General features: G+C 45.3%; 1 protein-coding gene across 1 annotated transcript in view; it reads left to right on the forward strand.

Annotated features, from left to right (window-relative positions):
- The window catches only part of plekhd1 (pleckstrin homology domain containing, family D (with coiled-coil domains) member 1), a 41,595-nt gene extending 22,159 nt beyond the window's left edge, over positions 1–19,436 (forward strand). Inside the window, exons 4-12 of the mRNA XM_038967862.1 lie at positions 1,072–1,148; positions 3,175–3,266; positions 3,492–3,639; positions 8,601–8,694; positions 8,826–9,010; positions 10,549–10,681; positions 15,185–15,329; positions 18,870–19,013; positions 19,210–19,436. Of these exons, the coding sequence (XP_038823790.1) occupies positions 1,072–1,148; positions 3,175–3,266; positions 3,492–3,639; positions 8,601–8,694; positions 8,826–9,010; positions 10,549–10,681; positions 15,185–15,329; positions 18,870–19,013; positions 19,210–19,373 (1,182 nt within the window). The 3' untranslated portion in view covers positions 19,374–19,436. The remainder of the gene's footprint in view (positions 1–1,071; positions 1,149–3,174; positions 3,267–3,491; positions 3,640–8,600; positions 8,695–8,825; positions 9,011–10,548; positions 10,682–15,184; positions 15,330–18,869; positions 19,014–19,209) is intronic.
- Positions 19,437–21,699: the final 2,263 nt, after the last annotated feature.

Genomic DNA, 21,699 nt, shown 5'->3' on the forward strand with positions numbered 1-21,699 from the left:
GTATGTTACTGTATATTATCATGTGATGACAATGTATGCTGCTTTATATTATCATGTGGTGATAATGTATGCTACTGTATGTTATCATGTGATGATAATGTACACTACTGTATATTAGCATGTGGTGATAATGTATGCTATTGTATATTATCACATGATGATAATGTATGCTACTGTATATTATCATGTGAAAATAATGTACCCTACTGTATATTGTCTAGTGTTGATAATGTATGCTACTGTATATTATCACATGATGATAATGTATGCTACTGTATATTATCGTGTGATGATAATGTATGCTACTGTATATTATCGTGCGATGATAATGTATGCTGCTGTATATTATCATGTGGTGATAATGTATGCTACTGTATATTATCGTGTGATGATAATGTATGCTACTGTATATTATCGTGTGATGATGTATGCTACTGTATATTATCGCGTGATGATACTGTATGCTACTGTATATTATAATGTGATGATAATGTATGCTACTGTATATTATCATGTGGTGATAATGTATGCTACTGTATATTATCGTGTGATGATAATGTATGCTACTGTATATTATCGTGTGATGATAATGTACACTACTGTATATTATCACATGATGATAATGTATGCTGCTGTATATTATCATGATAATGTATGTTGCTGTATATTATCATGATAATGTATGGTACTGTATATTATCATGATACTGTATGCTACTGTATATTATCACATGATGATAATGTATGCTGCTGTATATTATCATGATAATGTATGTTACTGTATATTATCATGTCCTGATCATGTATGCTGCTGTATATTATCATGATAATGTATGTTACTGTATATTATCATGTCCTGATCATGTATGCTACTGTATATTATCGTGTGGTGATCATGTATGCTGCTGTATATTATCATGATAATGTATGTTACTGTATATTATCATGTCCTGATCATGTATGCTACTGTATATTATCGTGTGGTGATAATGTATGGTACTGTATATTATCATGTCCTGATAATGTATGCTACTGTATATTATCGTGTGATGATGCTCTATTACTTCCTCAGGGTAACATTGTCCTGGCTGCAGAGAATGAGGCAGAACAAAACCAGTGGCTGGAGATGCTGCAGGAGTCTGGCAGAGTGTGAGTCACTATTTACTACATAAAGCCTCTTTAAATCTAGCTGTACAAACTGCCTCTTTAAACAAATAACATCAAATTGATCAGAAGTACAGTGAAGACATTGTTAATATTGTAAATGACTATTGTAGCTGGAAACAGCTGATTTTTAATGGAATACCTACATAGGCGTACAGAGGCCCATTTATAAGTAACCATCACTCCTGTGTTCCAATGGCACGTTGTGTTAGCTAATCCAAGTTTATCATTCTGAAAGGCTAATTGATCATTAGGAAACCCTTTTGAAATTATGTTAGCACAGCTGAAAACTGTTGTCCTGATTAAAGAAGCAATAAAACTGCCCTTCTTTAGACTAGTTGAGTATCTGGAGTTTTAGCATTTGTGGGTTCAATTATAGGCTAAAAATGAGCAGTAACAAAGTACTTTTTTCTGAAACTCGTCAGTCTAGTCTTGTTCTTAGAAATGAAGGCTATTCCATGCTAGAAATTGCCAAGAAACTGAAGTTCTCATACACCGCTGTGTCCTACTCCCTTCACAGAACAGCGCAAACTGGCTCTAACCAGAATAGAAAGAGGAGTGGGAGGCCCTCGGTGCACAACTGAGCAAGAGGACAAGTACATCTAGTTTGAGAAACAGACGCGTCACAAGTCCTCAACTGGCAGCTTCATTAAATAGTACCCGCAAAACACCAGTCTCAACGTCAACAGTGAAGAGACGACTCCGGGATGCTGGCCTTCTAGGCAGAGTTCCTCTGTCCAGTGTCTGTGTTCTTTTGCCCATCTTAATCTTGTCTTTTTATTGGCCAGTCTGAGATATGGCTTTTTCTTTGCAACTCTGCCAAGAAGGCCAGCTTCCCGGAGTCGCCTCTTCACTGTTGACGTTGAGACTGGTGTTTTGCGGGTACTATTTAATGAAGCTGCCATTTTGAGCCTGTAATCGAACACAAATGCTGATGCTCCAGATACTCAACTAGTCTAAAGAAGGCCAGTTTCATTGCTTCTTTAATCAGGACAACAGTTTTCAGCTGTGCTAACATAATTGCAAAAGGGTTTTCTAATGATCAATTATCCTTTCAAAATTATAAACTGGGATTAGCTAACAATGTGCCATTGGAACACAGGAGTGATGGTTGCTGATAATGGGCCTATATAGATATTCCATAAAAAATCTGCCATTTCCAGCTACAATAGTCATTTACAACATTAACAATGCCTACACTGTATTTCTGATCAACTTGATGTTATTTTAATGGACAGAAAATGTGCTTTTCTTTAAAAAACAAGGACTTTTCTAAGTGACCCCAAACTTTTGAACGGTAGTGTAACTGTGAACAAACTACACACTGTCTCTTTAACTCTAACTGTAGACAAACTAGGCACTGCCTCTTTAAATCCAACTGACCACGCGGCATCTTTAAATCCAACTGACCACGCTGTCTCTTTAAATCCAACTGACCACGCTGTCTCTTTAAATCCAACTGACCACACTGTCTCTTTAAATCCAACTGACCACACTGTCTCTTTAAATCCAACTGACCACACTGTCTCTTTAAATCCAACTGACCACACTGTCTCTTTAACTCTAACTGTAGACAAACTAGGCACTACATCTTTAAATCCAACTGACCACACTGTCTCTTTAAATCCAACTGACCACGCTGTCTCTTTAAATCCAACTGACCACGCTGTCTCTTTAAATCCAACTGACCACACTGTCTCTTTAAATCCAACTGACCACGCTGTCTCTTTAAATCCAACTGACCACGCTGTCTCTTTAAATCCAACTGACCCCACTAACTGTATTATCAGGGGCAGCAGGGGTTAAGTCTATAAGTCTAAGTAAAGGGTCCACCTTAGAGGGGGACTTTAGTCTCCTCAGACATGAATAGAGGAGCTGCACAGATCTGCAATTGTATAGTGGAATATGTGACCTACTGTTGTGTGGTACTGGTGGTGATCATGCTGTATAAAACCTATATGGCCACGTGCTGTGTTAAACCTGTTAAACACCTAGTGTCTAAAACCTCCAGCACCTGGAAGAACGCCCAACTGGGAGAAGCCATGATAGAGAGCCTGGAAGCCCAGGGACTGCAGCTGGCCAAGGAGAAGCAAGAGTACCTGGGTAAGAAGAGGAACTGTGGGAGGCATGGGGAGACAGGAGGCATGAGGCCTGGTTCAGGGGAGAGAGGAGTGACTGGGTGAGCCGGGGGACATGGGCAGGTATGGATCAGGGTGGCAGGTCTGAGGGGCTGAAAGTCCTTTTGTTCTTTTAGTTTTGATGCTTACAGTCCCACGTGGAGACAATGGCCATATACAACAAGTAATCAGGCTGTTTTGTCACCCCCAGATAAGCTGATGGAGGAGACCGAAGAACTGAGCCTGCAGAGAGAGCAGAAGGAGCATCTCGAACGTCTGAACCTGGTTCTGGAGGAGGAGAAGCAGAAGTTTGAGGAGCTGGTGACGGAGCTTAGAGCAGAGCAGGATCAGATCAAACTGTAAGAGAGAGATATGGAGAACACAAACTGGGATATTTACAATAATAAATACAGTAATAAATAATATACAGTAATAGATAATATACAGTAATAAATAAATAAATACAGTAACAAATACTTCAGTAACAAATAATATACAACAATAAATAATATACATAAATAAATACAGTAATAAAGAAAATACAGTAATAAGTAATATACAGTAATAATAATATACAGTAGTAATATATAGTAATAATAATATACAATAATAAATAATATACATAAATAATCTGACACTTATAGCCAGAAAGCTGTCTAAGAGCAGGTTTAACCTCTCTACTGTTAGAAAGCCGGATCAACTAAGAGTGAATAAACTATTTTGAAAAAGCAATTAAGGGAATTAACTGGAATGATCTCTTGTCCTATACAGACGTGGAAGCTGATAGTCAGGTTTTTCTATCCACAATACAGACTACAATAAATGGTTTCCCAAAGAAAATCCAATCCAAACCTGGCCAAAAGAGCACTCTTCCTTGGCTAAATGGAGAAATCTGGAAATTGATGAAAGAACGAGATTATGCTCTAAAAATAGCCCTAAGATCCAAATTAGAGCATGACAGACGTAGGTTTACCATGTTGAGAAATAAGGTGATGAAAGAAATCAGACAGGCCAAGGCAAACTTTTTTATTAACATAATTGGTGAAGCAAAGGGAAATTCTAAATTGATCTGGGAGAATCTAAAAAAGTTAACAGGGAAAGACCATAGTAACACTGCAAAAAGACTAGAAATCACGGTGAATAACAATCTAACACAGGGTGCAGTCGAAATAGCAATAGTCTTCAATTCCTACTTTATTGACTCTGTCAGGGTACTGACACAGAAACCCCTCCACTGGTTTATTGGGCTCAGTGCTAGTGAATGACGCTCAACCTGTCTTCATCATAAGGGAGGTTTCTGAGTCAAAGGTGAACAAGGTGATTAGCTCACTAAAGAACTCTAAAGCCAAAGATGTATATGGGCTGGACTCTACCTTTCTTAAAAACTACAAAGAGTCACTCATTGGCCCCATTACTAAGGTCACCAACACATCTATGGTCTCGGGGTGTTTCCAAGGGCATGGAAGTCGGCCATAATACCGACCATCTTTTAATCGGGCGACCCTGCTGACGTGAGTAACTACAGGCCCATTAGTATACTACCTGTGGTGTCAAAGGTTGTTGAAAAGTGTGTAGCAGAACAACTGATTGCCCACCTCAACAACAGCCCCTTCACGTTACACTCCATGCAGTTTGGCTTCAGAGCGAAACACTCCACAGAAACGGCCAACTGCTTTCTTCTGGAAAATGTGAAGTCCAAGATGGACAAAGGGGGCGTTGTTGGGGCTGTGTTTCTGGTTTCTGAAGGCTTTTGATACTGTTAACCATGAGATTCTCATCACAAAATTGTCCAAGTTCAACTTTTCCCCCGATACCTTGAGATGGTTGAAATCATACCTCGAAGGCAGAACTCAGTGTGTCAGAGTGAGCAATGAGCTGTCGCCCACTCTCAGCTATGATGTGGGCGTCCCCCAAGGGTCAATACTGGGGCCCCTCCTGTTCAGCCTGTACATTAATGATCTGCCTTCTGTCTGTACTGGGTCTGAAGTTCAAATGTATGCAGATGATACAGTGATATATGTGCAAAGAGCAAACAACAAGCTGCACAAGAACTCCCTACTGTAATGGTCCAGGTTACAAGGTGGCTCAGTGACTCACTACTGTAATGGTCCAGGTTACAAAGTGGCTCAGTGACTCACTACTGTAATGGTCCAGGTTACAAAGTGGCTCAGTGACTCACTACTGTAATGGTCCAGGTTACAAAGTGGCTCAGTGACTCACTACTGTAATGGTCCAGGTTACAAAGTGGCTCAGTGACTCACTACTGTAATGGTCCAGGTTACAAAGTGGCTCAGTGACTCACTACTGTAATGGTCCAGGTTACAAAGTGGCTCAGGGACTCACTACTGTAATGGTCCAGGTTACAAAGTGGCTCAGTGACTCACTACTGTAATGGTCCAGGTTACAAAGTGGCTCAGTGACTCACTACTGTAATGGTCCAGGTTACAAAGTGGCTCAGGGACTCACTACTGTAATGGTCCAGGTTACAAAGTGGCTCAGTGACTCACTACTGTAATGGTCCAGGTTACATAGTGACTCAGTGACTCACTACTGTAATGGGCCAGGTTACAAAGTGGCTCAGTGACTCACTACTGTAATGGTCCAGGTTACAAAGTGGCTCAGTGACTCACTACTGTAATGGTCCAGGTTACAAAGTGGCTCAGTGACTCACTACTGTAATGGTCCAGGTTACAAAGTGTCTCAGTGACTCACTACTGTAATGGACCAGGTTACAAAGTGGCTCAGTGACTCACTACTGTAATGGTCCAGGTTACAAAGTGGCTCAGTGACTCACTACTGTAATGGTCCAGGTTACAAAGTGGCTCAGTGACTCACTACTGTAATGGTCCAGGTTACAAAGTGGCTCAGTGACTCACTACTGTAATGGACCAGGTTACAAAGTGGCTCAGTGACTCACTACTGTAATGGTCCAGGTTACAAAGTGGCTCAGTGACTCACTACTGTAATGGTCCGGGTTACAAAGTGGCTCAGTGACTCACTACTGTAATGGTCCGGGTTACAAAGTGGCTCAGTGACTCACTACTGTAATGGTCCGGGTTACAAAGTGGCTCAGTGACTCACTACTGTAATGGTCCAGGTTACAAAGTGGCTCAGTGACTCACTACTGTAATGGTCCAGGTTACAAAGTGGCTCAGTGACTCACTACTGTAATGGTCCAGGTTACAAAGTGGCTCAGTGACTCACTACTGTAATGGACCAGGTTACAAAGTGGCTCAGTGACTCACTACTGTAATGGTCCAGGTTACAAAGTGGCTCAGTGACTCACTACTGTAATGGTCCAGGTTACAAAGTGGCTCAGTGACTCACTACTGTAATGGTCCGGGTTACAAAGTGGCTCAGTGACTCACTACTGTAATGGTCCAGGTTACAAAGTGGCTCAGTGACTCACTACTGTAATGGTCCAGGTTACAAAGTGGCTCAGTGACTCACTACTGTAATGGACCAGGTTACAAAGTGGCTCAGTGACTCACTACTGTAATGGTCCAGGTTACAAAGTGGCTCAGTGACTCACTACTGTAATGGTCCAGGTTACAAAGTGGCTCAGTGACTCATGTTTGCATCTCAATATGAAAAAAAACTGTTTGCATGTTCTTCACAAAGAGGGCAACAGATGCTACTGAGCCAGATGTCTATGTGTCAGGGGAGGAGCTCCAGGTGGTATCTGATTTTAAGTACCTTGGCATCATACTTGATTCCAACCTCTCTTTTAAAAAGCACCAAATTCAACCTAGCTAATTTCCGATTTATACGAAATTGTTTGACTACAGAGGTAGCAAAACTGTACTTCAAATCGATGATACTCCTCCACTTAACATACTGCTTGACTAGTTGGGCCCAAGCTTGCTGTACAACATTAAAACCTATTCAGTCTGTCTACAAACAGGCACTCAAAGTGCTTGATAGGAAGCCCAATAGCCATCATCACTGTTACATCCGCAGAAAGCATGAGCTCCTGAGTTGGGAAAATCTTGTGCAATACACCGACGCATGTCTTGTATTCGAGATCCTAAATGGCCTAGCTCCCCCTCCACTCAGTATTTTTGTTAAACAGAAAACCCAAACATATGGCAGCAGATCCACAAGGTCTGCCATGAGAGGTGACTGTATAGTTCCCTTAAGGAAAAGCACCTTTAGTAAATCCGCTTTCTCTGTGAGAGCTTCCCATGTCTGGAATACACTGCCATCAGACACACATAACTGCACCACATATCACACTTTCACAAAATGCATGAAGACATGGCTAAAGGTCAATCAGATTTGTGAACATAATCCCTAGCTGTGTATTGCCGCTTTCCATGTTGTCTGTTGTCTGTAGCTTGTGAGGTGTGGAAACACTTTGTTGCTTTTATGAATTTTGTCTTGCTGCTTTTTGTTCTATGTTGCTCTGTCTGTATGCTACGTCTTGCTTGTCCTATGTTGCTCTGTCTGTATGCTACGTCTTGCTTGTCCTATGTTTCTCTGTCTGTATGCTATGTCTTGCTTGTCCTATGTTGCTCTGTCTGTATGCTACGTCTTGCTTGTCCTATGTTGCTCTGTCTGTATGCTACGTCTTGCTTGTCCTATGTTGCTCTTCGTGTGCTCACTGCTCAATGATTGTCTGTATTGTAATTATTTTTAATAACCGGCCCAGGGACTGCGGTTGAAAATTAGCCAGCTGGCTAAAACCGGCACTTTTACTGAAACGTTGATTAATGTGCACTGTCCCTGTAAAAATAAAATAAACTCAACTCAAATAAATACAGTAATAAGTAATATACAGTAATAATAATATACAGTAATAATAATATACACTAAGTATATACAGTAATAAGTAATATACAGTAATAAGTAATATACAGTAATAATAATATACAGTAATAAGTCATATACAGTAATAATAATACAGTAATAAGTAATATACAGTAATAAGTAATATACAGTAATAAGTAATATACAGTAATAATAATATACAGTAATAAGTAATATACAGTAATAATACAGTAATAAGTAATATACAGTAATAATATACAGTAATAAGTCATATACAGTAATAAGTAATATACAGTAATAATAATATACAGTAATAAGTAATATACAGTAATCCCCACATACGAGTAAGAAAGATGCATGTAATACATATAAAGAGCATTTAATATAAGGAATGTAGCTCGTATCTCCGTCTTTATCCACTGCATTAACTAAACTGCTGTGAAAACTCTTAAGACTGATCCTCAGGTCTGTTGTGGGTTTGATGCTCTCTGAACTGGTCAGTCTGGAGAGTGTTGCTATTACACTGTGTGGTGTACCGTGTTGTTGACAGGGACTTGGACGGCACGGCACAGTCTCTGAAAGGTGTGGAGTCTGAAAAAGAGGTGCTGAACAGTTTAACAACACTTCTACAGAAGTCTATTGAGGTATTTAAAATTAATTTGAGGAGAAACACACACACACACACACACACACACACACACACACACACACACACACACACACACACACTCAGGTACACACACACCTTCATTACATCCATGATCTGGTCCTTCAGGAGCTGTCCCATGAGAAGCAGCGAACCCTGGAGTTGCTGAGGGAGAAGGCCCTTGAGCAAGGAGCTGAGCATCCAGAGAAGGAGGAGGAGGTGCAGCCTGGTGACACGGGACTGCGATCGGAGCTGAGACACATTGAAGAGCAGATGAGGAAACTGCAGAGAGAGAAGGAGCAGGCGGAGGAGAGGTGAGAGGACCAGGAACATGGATCTTATTTCTGTCCAGTCTTGTTCAGAAGATTGTAAAACCTTCTCCTACCATATAAAAGACACACGAATCAGCCGATTGGTTAGAAAGGATCTGACCTCAGATGGAGCTGCATGTGACCGGGCCGGCTGGTCCGCTTTCAGAAAGTTAGCGTGCCCGTGTCTGATCACAGCTGACTGCCCTGTGGCTGCCTAAGTGTTTAATGAGGGTGAGAAACACCATTAAATTGGAAATGTGCATTGATTCCTCAACAGCCAAACCAATGACATGCACCAGTGACTGGGATCAGGATGTGATGGGAAACTGGTGTTGACCAGAGGGCATGAGTGTTGTATAAAAAAAAAATATATGCAGTGTATCTGTCAATGGCGGGCCCCACTGCAGAGCTCCGCCGTGAGGCCTACTGTGGGTGTCTCTCAAGGCGGAGTCACATTGAAGAGCCCCATGGTGAGGGCCTATTGAGGTTTTCTCTCAATGGCGGGCCCCACTGCAGAGCTCCGCCGTGAGGCCTACTGTGGGTATCTCTCAAGGCGGAGTCACATTGAAGAGCCCCATGGTGAGGGCCTATTGAGGTTTTCTCTCAATGGCGGGCCCCACTGCAGAGCTCCGCCGTGAGGCCTACTGTGGGTATCTCTCAAGGCGGAGTCACATTGAAGAGCCCCATGGTGAGGGCCTATTGAGGGTTTCTCTCAATGAAGGGCCTCACTGCAGAGCTCCACCGTGAAGCCTAATGAGGGTGTCTCTCAATCAAGTGTTCCCAATGTAGAGCTCTGCAACAAGGCCCTCTGTAATTTCCCACAGGGCATTTCCTGGAAATTAGGACCTACAGAACGACATTCTTCTCTAACAGATCATTGTGAGCTTGTGTCTGATATTAACATCCCCTTGTGATACATTATCATACCAAATTCCTTCATTAGGTAAGAGGTTGGGTAAGAGGTTGGGTAAGAGGTTGGGTAAGAGGTTGGGTAAGAGGTTGGGTAAGAGGTCGGGTAAGAGGTAAGCGATATAAATGCCCAGGGCGGAAGGCTTTTTAACACTTAGCCTGGTATTGACCTGCTGTGGATGGGGATTGGACTGCAGGATTGTGTTAGTATGCACAGTGCCTTTCCTCTAACTGTGTGTCTGGCAATGTGCCCGTCACTGTGTGTGTGCGTGCACGCTAGCTGCATGTTACTGTGTGTGTTGCATGTTACTGTGTGTGTGTGTGTGTGTGTGTGTGTGTGTGTGTTTTGTACCTCTCCTCTGACTGACTGTGTGTGTGTGAGCGTGCATAGGACTGTGTGTTCTCTGGCTCCCCCCCTGCAGACTAACAGAGAATGAGCAGCGTGCCACAGTTTTACATGACTGTCTGTGTTCTCTGGCTCCTCCCCCTGTAGACTAACGGAGAATGAGCAGCGTGCCACAGTTTTACATGACTGTCTGTGTTCTCTGGCTCCTCCCCCTGTAGACTAACGGAGAATGAGCAGCGTGCCACAGTTTTACATGACTGTCTGTGTTCTCTGGCCCCCCCTGTAGACTAACGGAGAATGAGCAGCGTGCCACAGTTCTGCAACAGGAGAGCGAGTTCTACTCCTGCCAGTCCAGGACTCTACAGCAGTCCCTCACACAGCTCACTGTGGACAAGAAGCAGACTGAGGTGGAACTCAAGGTAAACCATACTGCCGCTCAAATGGCACCCTATTCCCTATATAGTGCACTACTTTTGGCCAGAGCTATGGCACCCTATTCCCTATATAGTGCACTGCTTTTGGCCAGAGCTATGGGACCCTGTTCTCTAGATAGCTCTGGCCAAAAGTAGTACACTATGGCACCCTATTCCCTATATAGTGCACTGCTTTTGGCCAGAGCTATGGGACCCTGTTCCCTAGATAGTGTACTACTTTTGGCCAGAGTTATGGCATAAAGACTGGCCATGGCTCACATCAACACCTTCATCCGACACCCTGGACTCATTCCAATTCGCATACCGCCCCAACAGATCCACAGATGACAAAATCTCTATTGCATAATAATAATAATGGCGCCGGAGTGGAGGACTGCACTTTTACAGGCTTCTAACCAACTGTGGGGTTTTTTTTCTCGCATTGTTTGTAACTTATTTTGTACATAAAGTTGCTGCTACCGTCTCTTATGACCGAAAAGAGCTTCTGGACGTAGGTGAGTGAGTAAATCACCACTACCATCAATTCTATTGGCAAATCACTGGAGAATAAACTGGATGATCTACGGTCAAGACTATCCTACTAACGGGATGTTAAAAACTGTAATATATTATGTTTCACCGATTCGTGGCTGAACGACGACACAGATAAAATAGAGCTGGCTGGGTTTTCCGTGCATCGACAGGACAGAGCAGCTACGTCTGGTAAGACAAGGGGTGGGGGTGTGTGTCTATTTGTCAAAAACAGCTGGTGTGCTATGTCTAATATTAAATAAATCTCGAGGTAAAGCTCACCTGAGGTAGAGTATCTCATGATAAGCTGTAGACCAAGAGAGTTCTTGCTAGATAGTAAGGGCAGGCAACAACACATCTGCCACGCTGATCCTCAACACCGGAGTCCCTCAGGGGTGCGTGCCTAGTCCTCTCCTGTACTCCCTGTTCACCCACGACTATGTGGCCAAGCACGACTCCAACACCATCATTAAGTTTGCTGACGACAGAACAGTGGTAGGCCTGATTACCGACAACGATGAGACCGCCTATAAGGAGGAGGTCAGGAACCTGGCAGTGTGGTGCCAGGACAACAACCTCTCCCTCAATGTGAGAAAGACAAAGGAGATGATCATAGACTACAGGAAAAGGAGGGCCGAACAGGCCCCCATTAACATCGACGGGGCTGTAGTGGAGCTTGTCGAGAGTTTCAAGTTCCTTGGCGTCCACATCACCAACTAACTATCATGGTCCAAACACACCAAGACAGTCGTGAAGAGGGCACGGCAACACATCTTCCCCCTCAGGAGACTGAAAATATTTGGCATGGGTCCCCAGATCCTCAAGGAGCTCTACAGCTGCACCATCGAGAGCATCACCGCCTGGTATGGCAACTGATCTGCATCCGACCATAAGGCGCTACAGAGGTACAACACTGAGGACAGGCTCCCTGCCATCCAGGACCAATATACCAGGCGGGTTCAGAGGAAGACAAAAAATTGTTAAGGACTCCAGCCACACAAGTCACAGGCTGTTCTCTCTGCTACCACACGGCAAGCGGTACCGATGCACCAAGTCTGGAACCAACAGGACCCTGAACAGCTTCTACCCCCAAGCCATAAGACTACTAAATAATTCAACAAAAAGCTACCCTGACTATCTACATTGGCGTCAGTTACAGTAATTCTGGCATTCAAACAGGGCTCTAAATAAATAAAAAGCTACCTCAATTACCACTGGTGCTCCCAAAAGTTCGGGCCAAAAATTTAGGAGCATCAGAAAATAAGATTGTTTGAATTTATTGCCTACACTGAGTGTACAAAACCTTAGGACACCTTCCTAATATTGAGTTGCACCCCCTTTTGCCCTCAGAACAGCCTCAATTCGTCAGGGACATGGACTCTACGAGGTGTCGAATGCGTTCCACAGGGATGCTGGCCCGTGTTGACACAAACGCTTCCCACAGTTGTGTCAAGTTGGCTGGTAGTGGATCTCTACTCCGAATAGCTTGTTCCATTTTATCCCACAGATGCTCAATTGGATTGAGATCTGGTGACTGTGCAGGCCACTGCAGTAAGCTGAATTCACTGTCATGTTTGTGGAACCAGTCCTGGACAACGCTAACCTTGTAGCATGGGGCTTTATCCCGCTGAAAAAAATCCATCACAGATGGATACACTGCTGCCATGAAGGGATGAACCTGATTAGCGATGATGGTTAGATATCCTGTGTGGCCTTCAAACGTTGGTCCACTTTTTATCATGGGGCCCAATATGTGCCATGAAAACACATCTAACACCATCACACCATCACCACCAGCCTGCAGTGTTGACACGTGGCATGATGGATGCATGTACTCATGGTTTTCTCCGTACCCTAGTCCTCCCATTTAGCGTGAAAATGCAGGAACCAAGATTCATCACAACAGGCAATTTTTCTCCAATTCTCCAGTGTCCAGTGTATTCATTCCTTAGCCCATTGCAAACAAAGTTTGTTAATTTTTGCTGAAAGAAGTGGAACTCTATAAGGTCGTCAGCTGCCATACCCCATTTGTGTCAAGGTACGACGAGTTGTGCATTCTTCAGTGGGTCTTTTAGCACCAATGTTGTACTGGAATGTCAGTTGACCAACCATTCACCCTCTGCATGGCACATATACACAGTCCATGTCTCAATTGTCTCAAAGCTTAAATATTATTATTTAACCTGTCTCCTCTCCTTCATTTACACTGATTGAAGTGGATTTAGGTCAATAAGGGATCATAGCTTTCACCTGGTCAGTCAATGTCATGGAAAGAGCATTTTTTATACACTCAATGAATATTGGGCCTCAATGAATTCTAGCTACTTTTGAATCACATGTCGTGCCCTAGAAACTAATATGTAACACCGTAAATACATTAGTTTGTTAAAAATATATAAATGTTTGATAGGAATACCTGTCAATGAAGTTAAAGTAATTTGTAGAATATTATGTTTCTGTTTCTGTGTAAAAGCACTATTTTGCTATTGAGGTTGTTAGCTAGCTAGCCAATGAGGTAACCTGACTGATGTTTGATATACCGGTCAAGTTACCAGGTTGTTAGCTAGCTAGCCAATGAGGTAACCTGATTGATGTTTGATATACCGGTCAAGTTACCAGGTTGTTAGCTAGCTAGCCAATGAGGTAACATGACTGATGTTTGATATACCGGTCAAGTTACCAGGTTGTTAGCTAGCTAGCCAATGAGGTAACGTGACTGATGTTTGATATACCGGTCAAGTTACCAGGTTGTTAGCTAGCTAGCCAATGAGGTAACGTGACTGTTGTTTGATATACTGGTAATGTTACCAGGTTGTTAGCTAGCTAGCCAATGAGGTAACGTGACTGATATACTGGTAATGTTACCAGGTTGTTAGCTAGCTAGCCAATGAGGTAACGTGACTGATATACTGGTAAAGTTACCAGGTTGTTAGCTAGCTAGCCAATGAGGTAACGTGACTGATATACTGGTAAAGTTACCAGGTTGTTAGCTAGCTAGCCAATGAGGTAACGTGACTGATATACTGGTAAAGTTACCAGGTTGTTAGCTAGCTAGCCAATGAGGTAACGTGACTGATATACTGGTAAAGTTACCAGGTTGTTAGCTAGCTAGCCAATGAGGTAACGTGACTGATATACTGGTAATGTTACCAGGTTGTTAGCTAGCTAGCCAATGAGGTAACGTGACTGATATACTGGTAAAGTTACCAGGTTGTTAGCTAGCTAGCCAATGAGGTAACGTGACTGATATACTGGTAACGTTACCAGGTTGTTAGCTAGCTAGCCAATGAGGTAACGTGACTGATATACTGGTAATGTTACCAGGTTGTTAGCTAGCTAGCCAATGAGGTAACGTGACTGATGTTTGATATACTGGTAACGTTACCAGGTTGTTAGCTAGCTAGCCAATGAGGTAACGTGACTGATATACTGGTAACGTTACCAGGTTGTTAGCTAGCTAGCCAATGAGGTAACGTGACTGATATACTGGTAATGTTACCAGGTTGTTAGCTAGCTAGCCAATGAGGTAACGTGACTGATATACTGGTAATGTTACCAGGTTGTTAGCTAGCTAGCCAATGAGGTAACGTGACTGATGTTTGATATACCGGTCAAGTTACCAGGTTGTTAGCTAGCTAGCCAATGAGGTAACATGACTGATGTTTGATATACCGGTCAAGTTACCAGGTTGTTAGCTAGCTAGCCAATGAGGTAACGTGACTGATGTTTGATATACCGGTAATGTTACCAGGTTGTTAGCTAGCTAGCCAATGAGGTAACGTGACTGATATACTGGTAACGTTACCAGGTTGTTAGCTAGCTAGCCAATGAGGTAACGTGACTGATATACTGGTAAAGTTACCAGGTTGTTAGCTAGCTAGCCAATGAGGTAACCTGACTGATGTTTGATATACCGGTCAAGTTACCAGGTTGTTAGCTAGCTAGCCAATGAGGTAACCTGACTGAGTTGTGTCCCAGGCGGAGATTGAGTCTCGTATGGAGCTGGAGCGGAGGCTGAAGCAGGCCGAGGAGGCTCTACAGAACCTGGAGAAAGGTCTGAGCTCTCTGGAACGCTCCAAAGAGAAGGATGACAAGATGAAGGGAGACGTCAACAACCTCAGGAGTGAGTTACACTTACTGCACACACACACACACACACACACACGTACACACACACACACACACACGTACACACACACACACACACACACACACACACACACACACACACACACACACACACACACACACACACACACACACACACACACACACACACACACACACACACACACACGTACACAAACACACACGTACACACACACACACGTACACAAACACACACACACACGTACACAAACACACGTACACAAACACACACACACACACACACACGTACACACACACACGTACACACACAACCCCACACACACACACACGTACACTTACACACACTCTTCATGAGTCATAGATAAACACACAGCCATAAACAGTTAACCCAGAATGATTCATAAAGCAGTTCAGTTTACCCAGAATAATTAAGGGTTTCAGTTAACCCAGAATAATGGAGTATATTATTTAAGTCATATTTAGTGTCCTAGCAATTACTGAGTGCTGCAAGGAACAAAAATATATACACAACATGCAACAATGTCAAAGATTTTACTGAGTTACAGTAAATCAGTCAATTGAAATGAATTCATTCGGCCCTAATCTATGGATGTCACATGATGAGGAATATAGACATGCGTCTGTTATCACAACTCAGGCTAAGACCCAGATTGAGATACAGCAGGTGGATAGTACGAGTCTCAGAGTTTTTTATAGTACAGGACAGCAGGCAAAAGATAAGTCAAGGCAGGCAAAGAGTCGTAATCCCAATCAGAGTCAGGCAGGTACAGGACACCAGGTAGGATCAGAGTCAGGCAGGTACAGGACACCAGGTAGGATCAGAGTCAGGCAGGTACAGGACACCAGGTAGGATCAGAGTCAGGCAGGTACAGGACACCAGGTAGGATCAGAGTCAGGCAGGTACAGGACACCAGGTAGGATCAGAGTCAGGCAGGTACAGGACACCAGGTAGGATCAGAGTCAGGCAGGTACAGGACACCAGGTAGGATCAGAGTCAGGCAGGTGCAGGACCCCAGGTAGGATCAGGGTCAGGCAGGTACAGGACACCAGGTAGGATCAGAGTCAGGCAGGTACAGGACACCAGGTAGGATCAGAGTCAGGCAGGTACAGGACACCAGGTAGGATCAGAGTCAGGCAGGTACAGGACACCAGGTAGGATCAGGGTCAGGCAGGTACAGGGCACCAGGTAGGATCAGAGTCAGGCAGGTACAGGACACCAGGTAGGATCAGAGTCAGGCAGGTACAGGACACCAGGTAGGATCAGGGTCAGGCAGGTACAGGACACCAGGTAGGATCAGGGTCAGGCAGGTACAGGACACCAGGTAGGATCAGAGTCAGGCAGGTACAGGACACCAGGTAGGATCAGGGTCAGGCAGGTTCAGGACACCAGGTAGGATCAGAGTCAGGCAGGTACAGGACACCAGGTAGGATCAGAGTCAGGCAGGTACAGGACACCAGGTAGGATCAGGGTCAGGCAGGTTCAGGACACCAGGTAGGATCAGAGTCAGGCAGGTACAGGACACCAGGTAGGATCAGGGTCAGGCAGGTACAGGACACCAGGTAGGATCAGAGTCAGGCAGGTACAGGACACCAGGTAGGATCAGGGTCAGGCAGGTACAGGACACCAGGTAGGATCAGGGTCAGGCAGGTACAGGACACCAGGTAGGATCAGAGTCAGGCAGGTACAGGACACCAGGTAGGATCAGAGTCAGGCAGGTACAGGACACCAGGTAGGATCAGAGTCAGGCAGGTACAGGACACCAGGTAGGATCAGGGTCAGGCAGGTACAAGACACCAGGTAGGATCAGAGTCAGGCAGGTACAGGACACCAGGTAGGATCAGAGTCAGGCAGGTACAGGACCACAGGTAGGATCAGGGTCAGGCAGGTACAGGGCACGAGGTAGGATCAGAGTCAGGCAGGTACAGGACACCAGGTAGGATCAGGGTCAGGCAGGTACAGGACACCAGGTAGGATCAGAGTCAGGCAGGTACAGGACACCAGGTAGGATCAGGGTCAGGACAGGCAGAAAGGTCAGAACTGGGAAGACAGGGAAAAACAAAAACTAGATCACGGGAACACGCTGGTAAGACTTGACGGGACAAGACGAACTGGCAACAGACAAACAGAAAACGCAGGTATAAATACACAGGGAATAATGGGGGGAGATGGGAGACACCTGCTGGGGGGTGGAGACAAGCACAAAGACAGGTGAAACAGATCAGGGTGTGACACTGTTGGTCACAGATACCTGGATCAGAAAACTAGTCAGTATCTGGTGTGACCACCATTTGCCTCATGCAGCGCAACACATCTCTTTCACATAGAGTGGATCAGGCTGTTGATTGTGGCCTGTGGATTGTTGTCCCACTCCTCTTCAATGGCTGTGTAAAATTACTGGATATTGCCAGGAACTGGAACACGCGGTCGTACACGTCGATCCAGAGCATTCCAAACATGCTCATTGGGTGACATGTCTGGTGGGTAGGCAGGCCATGGAAGAACTGGGACATTTTCAGCTTCCAGGAATTGTGTCCAGATCCTTACAACACGGGGCCGTGCATTAGCATGCTGAAACATGAGGTGATGGCGGCAGATGAAAGGCACGACAATGGGCCTCAGTACCTCGTCACGGTATTTCTGTGCATTCAAATTGCCATCGATAAAACGCAATTTTGTTCATTGTCCGTAGCTTAGGCCTGCCCCATACCATAACCCCACCGCCACCATGGGGCACTCTGTTCACAACGTTGACATCAGCAAACAGCTCGCCCACACGACGCCATACAAGCTGTCTGACATCTGCTCAGTAAAGTTGAAATTAGGATTCATCCGTGAAGAGCACACTTCTCCAGCGTGCCAGTGGCCATCAAAGGTGAGCATTTGCCCACTGAAGTCAGTTACAACACCGAACTGCTGTCAGGTCAAGACCCTGGTGAGGACAACGAGCACGCAGATGAGCTTCCCTGAGACAATTCTTTGGTTGTGCAAACCCACAGTTTCATCAGCTATCCGGGTGGCTGGTCTCAGACGATCCCGCAGGTGAAGAAGCCAGATGTGGAGGTCCTGGGTTGGCGTGGTTACACGTGGTCTGCGGTTGTGAGGCCGATTGGACGTACTGCCAAATTCTCTAAAACAACGTTGGAGGCGGCTTATGGTAGAGAAATGAACATTAAATTATCTGGCAACAGCTCAGGTGGACATTCCTGCAGCACCAAAACTTGAGACATCAGTGGCATTGTTGTGTGACCAAACTGCACATTTTAGAGGGCCTTTTATTGTCCCCAGCACAAGGTGTTTAATCAGCTTCTTGATATGCAACACCTATCAGGTGGATGGCTTATCTTGGAGAAATGTTCACTAAGAGGGATGCAAGCATATTTGTGCACAAACTCTGAGAGAAATACGCTTTTTGTGCGTATGGAACATTTCTGGGATCTTTTATTTCATGAAACATGGGACCAATCTTTTGCATGTTGTGTTTATATTTTTGTTCATTATAGCTACATGAATATGTGTGTGTTCTTCACCCAGAGTTCTTTGAGGAGTGTATCTGTGCTGCAGAGATCGAGGCCAAGCTCCCTTCTATAATGAAGAATGCTGTGTATCTCCACAAGGCTACAGCACGACGCATTAAGAGCTGCCGGATCCAGAGACGAGCCTCCAAACACCACTGGTGTAAGTACACACATACGCATGCACACCAGTGGAGGCTGCTGAGGGGAGGATGGCTCATAATAATGGCTGGAACGGAGCGAATGTGTTTGATTCCACTAATTTCCCTCCAGCCATTATTATGAGCCGTCCTCCCCAATTAAGGTGCCACCAACCTCCTGTGACACACACACAAACACTCATGTTTTTTCATCTGCAGTGAAACACTCCCAGTCATTCGTGGTTTCCCGTGGCGACAGCGCCAGCATAGAGGACCTGAGGGAGACTGCCCGGCGACTGACCTCCGACAGCTGCTTCAGGAAGAGCGTCTACAAGATCATCACACGCCACGACCAGGGGGCCTCCGCCAAGAAAGATGACTGACAGAGAGATAGGGAGGGATGGACTGCGGGAGTGTGTGTGTGTGTGTCTGTGTGTGTGTGTGTGTGTGTGTGTGTGTGTGTGTGTGTGTGTGTGTGTGTGTGTGTGTGTGTGTGTGTGTGTGAGAGAGAGAGTGAGACTGATTCCTCAGTGTAATAGTGTCAAGTCCTGTCGTCTGCTCCCACGGTGTTGTAGCTGGGTCGGAACTATCTTTAGGATGTCAAGTCCTGTCGTCTGCTCCCACGGTGTTGTAGCTGGGTCGGGACTATCTTTATGATGTCAAGTCCTGTCGTCTGCTCCCACGGTGTTGTAGCTGGGTCGGGACTATCTTTAGGATGTCATGTCCTGTCGTCTGCTCCCACGGTGTTGTAGCTGGATCGGGACTATCTTTAGGATGTCAAGTCCTGTCGTCTGCTCCCACGGTGTTGTAGCTGGATCGGGACTATCTTTATGATGTCAAGTCCTGTCGTCTGCTCCCACGGTGTTGTAGCTGGGTCGGGACTATCTTTAGGATGTCACGTCCTGTCGTCTGCTCCCACGGTGTTGTAGCTGGGTCGGGACTATCTTTAGGATGTCAAGTCCTGTCGTCTGCTCCCACGGTGTTGTAGCTGGGTCGGGACTATCTTTAGGATGTCATGTCCTGTCGTCTGCTCCCACGGTGTTGTTAGCTGGGTCGGGACTATCTTTAGGATGTCAAGTCCTGTCGTCTGCTCCCACGGTGTTGTAGCTGGATCGAGACTATCTTTAGGATGTCATGTCCTGTCGTCTGCTCCCACGGTGTTGTAGCTGGGTCGGGACTATCTTTAGGATGTCATGTCCTGTCGTCTGCTCCCACGGTGTTGTTAGCTGGATCGGGACTATCTTTATGATGTCATGTCCTGTCGTCTGCTCCCACGGTGTTGTAGCTGGATCGGGACTATCTTTATGATGTCATGTCCTGTCGTCTGCTCCCACGGTGTTGTTAGCTGGATCGGGACTATCTTTAGGATGTCAAGTCCTGTCGTCTGCTCCCACGGTGTTGTAGCTGGGTCGGGACTATCTTTAGGATGTCATGTCCTGTCGTCTGCTCCCACGGTGTTGTTAGCTGGATCGGGACTATCTTTAGGATGTCAAGTCCTGTCGTCTGCTCCCACGGTGTTGTAGCTGGGTCGGGACTATCTTTAGGATGTCAAGTCCTGTCGTCTGCTCCCACGGTGTTGTTAGCTGGATCGGGACTATCTTTAGGATGTCATGTCCTGTCGTCTGCTCCCACGGTGTTGTAGCTGGGTCGGGACTATCTTTAGGATGTCAAGTCCTGTTGTCTGCTCCCACGGTGTTGTAGCTGGGTCGGGACTATCTTTATGATGTCATGTCCTGTCGTCTTCTCCCACGGTGTTGTTAGCTGGATCGGGACTATCTTTAGGATGTCAAGTCCTGTCGTCTGCTCCCACGGTGTTGTAGCTGGATCGGGACTATCTTTAGGATGTCATGTCCTGTCATCTGCTCCCACGGTGTTGTAGCTGGTTCGGGACTATCTTTAGGATGTCAAGTCCTGTCGTCTGCTCCCACGGTGTTGTTAGCTGGATCGGGACTATCTTTAGGATGTCAAGTCCTGTCGTCTGCTCCCACGGTGTTGTTAGCTGGATCGGGACTATCTTTAGGATGTCAAGTCCTGTCGTCTGCTCCCACGGTGCTGTAGCTGGATCGGGACTATCTTTAGGATGTCAAGTCCTGTCGTCTGCTCCCACGGTGTTGTAGCTGGGTCGGGACTATCTTTATGATGTCAAGTCCTGTCGTCTGCTCCCACGGTGTTGTTAGCTGGATCGGGACTATCTTTATGATGTCATGTCCTGTCGTCTGCTCCCACGGTGTTGTAGCTGGTTCGGGACTATCTTTAGGATGTCATGTCCTGTCGTCTGCTCCCACGGTGTTGTTAGCTGGGTCGGGACTATCTTTAGGATGTCATGTCCTGTCGTCTGCTCCCACGGTGTTGTAGCTGGGTCGGGACTATCTTTATGATGTCATGTCCTGTCGTCTGCTCCCACGGTGTTGTTAGCTGGATCGGGACTATCTTTAGGATGTCAAGTCCTGTCGTCTGCTCCCACGGTGTTGTAGCTGGGTCGGGACTATCTTTAGGATGTCATGTCCTGTCGTCTGCTCCCACGGTGTTGTAGCTGGGTCGGGACTATCTTTATGATGTCAAGTCCTGTCGTCTGCTCCCACGGTGTTGTAGCTGGGTCGGGATTATCTTTAGGATGTCAAGTCCTGTTGTCTGCTCCCACGGTGTAGTAGCTGGATCGGGACTATCTTTAGGATGTCAAGTCCTGTCGTCTGCTCCCACGGTGTAGTA

Source organism: Salvelinus namaycush, chromosome 28 (assembly GCF_016432855.1).
Source record: "Salvelinus namaycush isolate Seneca chromosome 28, SaNama_1.0, whole genome shotgun sequence".
Classification (NCBI taxonomy): domain Eukaryota; kingdom Metazoa; phylum Chordata; class Actinopteri; order Salmoniformes; family Salmonidae; genus Salvelinus; species Salvelinus namaycush.